Genomic DNA, 8,436 nt, shown 5'->3' on the forward strand with positions numbered 1-8,436 from the left:
CAAAAAACAGTGAATTGTATTAATAACATTTAGTCATCTACTATGACTTTGTGTCACCCTCAATCAGCACCTTAAACCTTAAAGTACCTTTTATCCGGTCACCAGCTGTCCCATTCACATCCTTGTTCTGCAGGTCCCATATCTCATTCTGGAGCTCAACGATTTGTAAAACTGAAACAAACAAACATCTGATGAATGACAGGTAAGGTTTGGTTGTGAAATGTTCCTTTTTGACAAAGTTTATAGTTAGGGCTGGATCAAATGACTCTGAGCAGTTACACTGCAACATGCTGAAGCTGCTAGTGTTTCATCTTCACTAACCCGAATCACCTTTTTGCTCTCTGTGTTTATATCCCACTTTGCATTTAATGATTAGTTATTGTTCTGTCTCCCTCTCCTTATCCTCATCCGGTAATGGCAGATGATTTCCCCTCTGCCTGATTCAGCCAGGGGTTTCTTCCTGTTAAAAGGAAGTTTTTCCTTTCCACCATCACCAAGTGCTGTTTTCTGATTGTTAATATACTGTGCTTACACAGTATTTTGAGACAGATGCGACAGGTGAGCAAATTCTTTATGAAACCATTAAAAAGTATCCCAGTTTTTCAACTGTGATGCTTCTTAAGACACAGCAGTTAACATATCCAAACCAAGGGACTACATGTATTTTCAGTCAGGATGGGTAAATAATGGCATCGTGTGGGAGCTGAAGAACAATAAATTTATTTTTAAAGCAAAGGTAAATGCTATATAGCTAGCTTAAACAAAGTACCATGCGTAAATCTTATGTTTTGTTGACCTGGACATTTACAGTGTAGAGCCAGAAAAGTTCTAGTAGTATTAATATGTCATATTATTGTCATAATATAACATTAAAGTTAACAAAGTAGTTTTCCAGTGTCAGGTAAATCATTCCTCTTAAATGACTGCCAATGACAGTCCGGATTTCAGTGGAGAAGCAGGGATTTGTGTGATTTGGACTGTGAGGTGTGGTTAGGAGAGGTGTGCTCACGTTTTGCTGCATTTTGGCTAAGTTAAATTTGAAGATAATCAAAGGATGGCTGGAGGGCAAAGGGCCACTGTACTGTTTTGTCCACCAGGTGGGCATGTCCCAGTAGCTCTGACATCACATGGAAACTATGGTTTGGACCAAATGTTGTCAATTGCCCCCAGAGGCTTAGTGTTGCAATAATAGGCAGCGGGTTGTCAGACTGTTTAAACAGTGTTGATCACAGAGTACAGCAGTGCACTCACCCACTCTCGGGTTGGCAAGCAAGTCCTCCATTTCTGCAGTCTTAGTAATCAGTTCATCTTGCTTCTTCTCCAGTTGCATCTGCAGCTCTGTGGGGAAGCAGAGAGAAACAGATATATGACTTGAGGTCATATTTGTTTCACATTTTTCCTCCAGGAAGTGTGCTGACTATGACAGCTGATACTCACGTGAGATGATTTCTGGATCTTTTGAGTTTGAGATCTGCTCCTTCAAAGCCCTCACTTCAGCCTTCATGTTGATCACATTCAGGACTAACAGAGACAAACGTGAGCAGATATGACGGCACAGATTAGTTCTGAAATATAATGTGAGGATGTGAGCAAAAAAAAACAAGAGAGACTTTAACTGCACCGCACTCACGCAGAGCAGTTTTGAAGTCTTTTGTCTTGTTCAGTTCTGCAATCTTATCTTCAACTTCAGTCTTCAGCTCTGATTAAAAAAAGAAAAAAAGAAAAAACAGTCATATCAAAAACTCAGGCTCAGACACTTTCAGGTTGAAGTCAGATTTACAACTTACGGTTTCGTTGTTGCTCGAGTCCAGAGCATTCTTGAGTCTTTAATTGCAGTTTTTTCTCCAACTCTGAATCAAAAGAAACAAACAACTAAAATTGGATCTCTGCACAAAACTCTTTAATATGATGGATATATTCAGAAAAAAACCCCCTAATTTGTGTCTTTGTCTTTTTAAAAAAGAGATCTGGAGGACTTACTCAAAACAAATTAAAAGGACTGAAAGTGCCTTTTCCATTAGTCTCTACTGGGATGGGCTCGCCATGACTGAAGGTAATTAAGCTAATGGAAAACTCTGAAAACCGTGACAAGTTGATCCGAGTAGATACCGGTACTATAAGGGGCTAAAGATTATGTTGTAAATTTTTATCTCAAGATATAAAATGCTATTTAATGTGAATGTTAGCTTACCATAAAGATTGGAAAGAAGGGGAAACAGCTAGCCTCCCTAAAGCTAACTACATGATTCCTAAAGACAAATTAACATGTTTTACTTTATTTGTTTAATCTACAGCAAAAGCCTTGCAAAGGAATTACATGTCACACTTATTCTGCTCATGTTCAACAATTACTGTAATCCATATGTGCCAAACAGAGTTGGAAAATAGAAGTAAGCAGATAAATCCAGGCGAGCTGTTGCTCATTAAGAGGATGTGTATTGTTAGCTTAGCCACTGAAGCTAATTTAAGGAAGTCAGGCTTGAATTTTGAAATGAAATTATACCAAACTTGTAACTGAAAAACTAAAATGTACAAAAATGGTCCCAGGGCCTCAGAAGGGTTTTAATTGTAGTCTGTGTGCTAAGCTAAGCTAATGAGCTGTTGCATTATACTATAAGAGTTAAATAATAATAATAATAATAATGGATTGGATTTATATAGCGCTTTTCAAGTCACCCAAAGCGCTTTACAATGCCACTATTCATTCACTCACTGGTAGAGGCAAGCTACGGTTGTAGCCACAGCTGCCCTGGGGCAGACTGACAGAAGCGAGGCTGCCATATCGTGCCATCTGGCCCCTCTGGCCAACACCAGTAGGCGGTAGGGTAAAGTGTCTTGCCCAAGGACACAACGACCAGGACAGAGAACCCGGAGATCGAACCGGCGACCTTCCGGTTACAGATACGCTTCTCAACCCCATGAGCCACGGTCGCCCAACAAAAATAAAATACAAACCTTTGTTTGCAGCTTCAAGTTTTTTATTCTCAGCTTCTTGTGTTTCTAGTTTCTTCTCCACGTCTGACAAAGAAAGTAAAAAAGTACTTTTAAACAGGATTTAAGATCAAGCAGAAATGTGTTGCAGGTCTTCAAAATATTTATGAGACTGACTCTACATGCACTAAATTGTTAAATGACTGCAAAAATCCCAAACCTTTGATTTTTTTGTCAGATGTCTGCGTCACCGCCTTTTTCAGTTTCACCCTCAGATCAGCAATCTCCATCACTAGTGGAAATACAAAAAACTGGAATATTATATCGTACTAAAAGGACATGAACAGCATGACACCAAAAAGCAAATTCAACAATATTCATACCATATTTATAATTCTCTGCATCTATATGCTCAAGTTGACTTTCAGTGTCATCCAGCTGCCTCTCTTTCAACTTTAGTCTCCTTTGAAGGTCTGAAAGTGAGTTGAGATTAATAAACACAACCATTAGCTTAATATACAGGTTACTTCATGCAATATACATTTCAAAGTTTGTTCTGTACCTGCAAGGCTCTCAGTATGAGCCTCTTTGAGGGCTGCTATGTTATCTTCCAGTTCTTTAATTTGCACTTCAAGCTCCATAATCTGAGCAGCTAAAACAAAACACAAACGTTATGGACTCGGATGCTGTTTGATATTTCACTCCTTGTTGCTGACTGAACCAGAACTCATGACTGAACTCATACCACTTCTTGTGTTTCTCTGATTTCTCATGGCCTCCAGTTGATTCTCCAGATCTACAAAAATAGGCAAAAGTGATGTTTTATGTCCTTAAATATTTGTAGTATTACTATGATCGCATTTGAGGAGAGCCCACCTTTAATTTTTGCTTCTTGTGCCTGATTCTTCTTTTCTTCTTCCTTCTTCAGTCTTGCTATTTCAGCTTGCTGATTCAAGATCTGAAATGCTACAAAAAAGGTTTATGCATATATAACAAGAAGAGAGTGAGGGAAGTATTTTACTCTTACTGTTACTCACTCAGCTTAATGTTTTCACCCTGTTCATCTTTAACTCCATCAATCAAATAAGTGAGCTTTCCTTGAAGTACTGGGAAAAAAAGATGATTTTTTCAAGAAGAAAAAACAAAACAGAAATGATCCTATTTTTGCTTTACACTTGTTACTTTACGCAGATAAGATATGTCACTCACCTTTAATCTTCTCCTCATCTCTATCATTTTCAGCCACAGTGTCCAGTTTCTCGATTTCTGTTTGCAGTGCAATAATCTGCAGAACTGAAAGAAGGTTGGAACACTGATAAGTATTTGTACTTGAGTAAGTAATCTGGATTCTTTCAGCAGGTTGTTTGTACTCACGTCTACGTGGTTGAGTACTTCTCTCTTTCAGCTCTTTTGTTAGTTTGTCCAGCTCCTCGTTCTTTCCATCTATGGCTTTTTGGAGCTCTGCAGATCAGACAAAACTTTGTTTGGGGGGGATTTATGCGTAAATGTAAATATTTATTTAGCTAATATTAAAGCTGTACAACAACCCTTTAATGTACACCATGTGAATACTGGACCCCAGTAGCGCTGCTTACTTGACTTGACAATGAAACACACTCACCATCAACCTTGGATTTGGACACAGAGTTGTTCATTTGTGCTTTCAGTTGCTCCACTTGCTGAGTTAATGTAGAAATTTGTAGAGCTGAAAGAATCAGTCAGAATAAACATCAGCGTTCACTGTTCTCATCTAAGACACATGAAAATGTGCACAACATCTGTGCATGTGCCCAATGTAAGTTGTGTTTTTAGCAAAGGCTCTGATTTTAACAACTATGATCCATATAAGAAATTTTGTGAATACCAGCTAGGACACTTTATATTTGGACAGGCTGAGCATGGGGCAAATTAGCTGGATCACCTGCTGAGGCATGTGTGTGTGTCCAGAGGTGGCCTATCAGCTGTCTAAACACCTATTAAAAGGAAGCTAGCTGGATACTGGAGGAGAGAGGCCCCAGATATAAGGAGGAACGCGCGAAGGCCAGGAGAAAAAGAGGGACCCGCTGATTGATCGTGGGGGTGCGGTGCCTCATCTGGAGATGGACCAGTCAGCGTGACATGGCGACCCAGTCCCGACAGCAGGAACGGCGACAGTAGGAGACAACGTGTGTGATTAGTAGCAGGGGAGAGGTATACCTCTGCCTACATTTGTGAGTAGTGTCTCCACTGTCATTCACTGGGTGCAGCCGTGTTGGCAGAGGGTTGCCATGGCTATAAGCCAGGGCCGCTTCCGGGACGATGGTTCTGGCACCTATTTGTTTATTTACAGGGCGATGACGCAAGTGGAGCCGCGGTGGTATCGAGCGACGGACGCCAGTGTGTGATGGGCCCAGTGAGAGGACGAGAGGGGGATAGACCCATATGGAAAAGATATGTATAAATCTTATAAAGTTTGCATCTGTCTTGTGTGAAACTTGTATGAAAAGCATACAAGAGTAAAAACAGATGTAAGATCCCTTGAAAAATTGTATAAATGAAACTTGTATGTTTTGGATACTTACTAAAACAATATATGAAAGTGGCCACTTTCATGAGTAAATCTTATAAGCCTTATATGATTCACTATATGAAGTAGGCCACATCTTATGCAAGTCTTTTATAAGTTTTTACTATTTCTTTTCCATATGGGGAGGCTCCTCCCCGTCAGCCTGGGACGAGGCTGGCGTGGACCCCCCTCCGCAAAGGGAATTTCTGTCCAGCTCATGAACACCTAACAAACATTCATCCTGGACTGTGGACAGTTACATCAGGGAACCGGATGGGATTTTAGTGCATGCAGAGAATTATATTTTTAGCAGTTTTTGAAGTGAGTTTTTTTTATTCCTGGGGGATTTTAGTATATTAATAACATTTTATTGTATACTTTTTTCTTATTAGTATTTGGGTTGTTTTATTCCTACTGTCTGTCTCGGGAATAAACTGTTTCTGATCAGGCCTGCTTCATCATTGTGCCCGGGGTTTCTGATTCGCTCGCCCCCCCCTGTATTTAAAAGAACCATCCTCTTTAGTATGACATTCTTGCTCACCAGCTTTAGTGTCTACATTACATCTCTCTCAGGTTGGCTTCACCACAAACTCATTAACTGTGAGGAAGTGATAATAAAACACTGAGAGTGTGATGAAACAAGTCAGGGAGACAGTTTATATTAGTGACACATTATTAAAACCCATTTTTTCTTTAATATATTAAAATGCTCTGTCTGTCTGTGTGTTTGTTTCTTTGACTGCAAACTAGACCATCTGGAACTAAGCAATAAAAATTAGCATACAAATACATCTCAGGCTCCTGAAGGTTCTAACTTATCAGATATTTTGGCCTCATCATATTGCCAATCAACCACCTAGCAAAGGACTTAAGTGTCCCTTTCTTTGCAATTATGCACCTGTAAGACCACATAAAAGCATTTTTATTACACAACATTAAAATCTGCAAACAACCCTGCAATGGGCTAAAATGACCTGTTTTTAGGTTTTATGCAGCTTTAACACCTTGTGAAAACATCCTTATTTCCATTCCAGAATAATAGCATGTCTCTATAATAATTGCACAAATGCCGTCATATCAATCATTAACATCTATATATGTTTTTAAAGAAAACATTCAAATTTTTTGGATTTTCATATGTATTATGTTTCTTCCATTTCCCACCCCAATATCACGTTTTCCATTTGCTTCACCTGCCTCTTTCTGTGTATGTCACCCGTACGTCACTCAGAGGTCATGAAAATTTGTTCAAGTCACCACTACACGAGGAATGAATAATTAGAAATAAAATCCTTAAAAATCAGCATGAGCAGACAATGGTAATGCTGAAGACATTTGACCATGAGGACTGCAGGAACCATAGCACCATTACTGCTAAATATTATGAAAAACTACATTTTTAGTTTAAAATGTTTTGTGGCTGTTGTTAATCATTCCTGCTGTAGTGTACATTGTATATTACAATTTGGATCTTACATTTTTTTGACCAAAGATATCAATACATTTGCTATACTCCTTAAGTCTCTCTTTTAAAGCTACAGTTTTCACGTGTACGTTTTTGTGATAGTCAGGGGCCATGCCAATATTACAGTAGTCCACGTAAATGTCAAACCCAAGCTTTACAGGTCAGGTTCTGTTTGTTTTTAAAACTGAACGTACTATGTACACCGAATAATCATCCAAGTTCTCAGAACTTAAAGAAATTATGCAAACTCATCATCTCAAAACAACGTAAGAGCTTACTTTTTTACTTAATAATTTAGGGCAACTTATTCATTGACTATGTTGTCTCCAAAGAATACAAATATCATTTTTAATGGTATATTATGTTTATATTTTTTTTGCTCTTTGTAAGAATTTTTTAGAAACCAAATATGACTATATACAGTCACATAACAAAAATGTTAAGAATGATGAGAAACTAACCACACATCTCTGTGCCATACATGAGCAAAGCAAAAAGCACGTTAGCATTATTTAGCCACAGAGCTGAATTAGGCATGCCTGCCAACCACCAAGCATTAAAAAAGAAAACTTTGCTCAAAATGATTATATCTGTTGGCCAAGTGCACAAACATGGCAAACATTAATATAGCACTATCATTGTGTACTATTAGGCATGCACCACTAATGATGATGCACAATGCGGTAAATATCTTGGTGTTATTCTTATGGTCTTTCAGGGTTTTTAATCAGTAAATATACCTACATGTATCATGATGTATTATTTATTATTGTCCTGTATTGTATCAAGTGTTGCAACACTGTGAGCTTCTTAACGGCTTCTAATATCTTCCCTTTTTAAATCATTTCACCGAGATCAGAAATAAATTGGTTAAATATGATCAACTGGATGGTGGAAGATGGAGCATATTAATACAGTACAGCTAACAGATTCAACACTCACCAAGTGAAGTAACAGAGCTCGATTTGGACTGCAGCTCCTTGATTTTGTCATTCAGGTTTTGCTGCAGATCTGCACAGAGACATTTATTATGGGTGCTGATCACAGAGAACAGTTTTCTGTATTGAGAAAGAACAGCAAGTCAAAGATTGCACTCACCTGTAATTGTCTGCTCATAATCTGAACAGCTTTCTGTCTCGTTCAGCTTTTGCTGCAAGTCTAAGAGAAAGGTTACATTACTAAACAATAGTCTAGGCTAGTAATGCTATTAAACTTGTAGTCTATCCACATGTTGCAGAAACTTGAAATAAAGAGAAACTTAAACTTGAATATTGCTGTATTTACACTCATAAAACTATGAGTGAGTAAAAGTATTTAGGTTCATAAAATTAAAATAGTATTAACATCATGATTCTAGACCAATAGATATTCATTATAGTTTCATTGACAATTTGTTCATAATTTTTTGATACAGGTCAGCATGAAAGCTCATATTGTTATATTTTGTTGGCTTTCAGTGGGTTTTGACTATGAGTTTGTAAAACTATTCATTCCA

General features: G+C 38.1%; 1 protein-coding gene across 1 annotated transcript in view; it reads right to left on the bottom strand.

Moving 5' to 3' along the window:
- LOC106456310 (nucleoporin nup211-like) overlaps positions 1-8,436 on the bottom strand; it is a 23,525-nt gene that overhangs the window by 3,846 nt on the left and 11,243 nt on the right. The window contains exons 30-32 of the mRNA XM_013912687.1: positions 1,438-1,521; positions 1,252-1,338; positions 88-171 (exon numbers count right to left, since the gene is read on the bottom strand). Coding sequence (XP_013768141.1) covers positions 88-171; positions 1,252-1,338; positions 1,438-1,521 — 255 coding nt within the window. The remainder of the gene's footprint in view (positions 1-87; positions 172-1,251; positions 1,339-1,437; positions 1,522-8,436) is intronic.

Source organism: Pundamilia nyererei, unplaced genomic scaffold (assembly GCF_000239375.1).
Source record: "Pundamilia nyererei isolate P.nyererei 1_Seehausen unplaced genomic scaffold, PunNye1.0 scaffold00098, whole genome shotgun sequence".
In the NCBI taxonomy this organism is placed as follows: Eukaryota; Metazoa; Chordata; class Actinopteri; order Cichliformes; family Cichlidae; genus Pundamilia; species Pundamilia nyererei.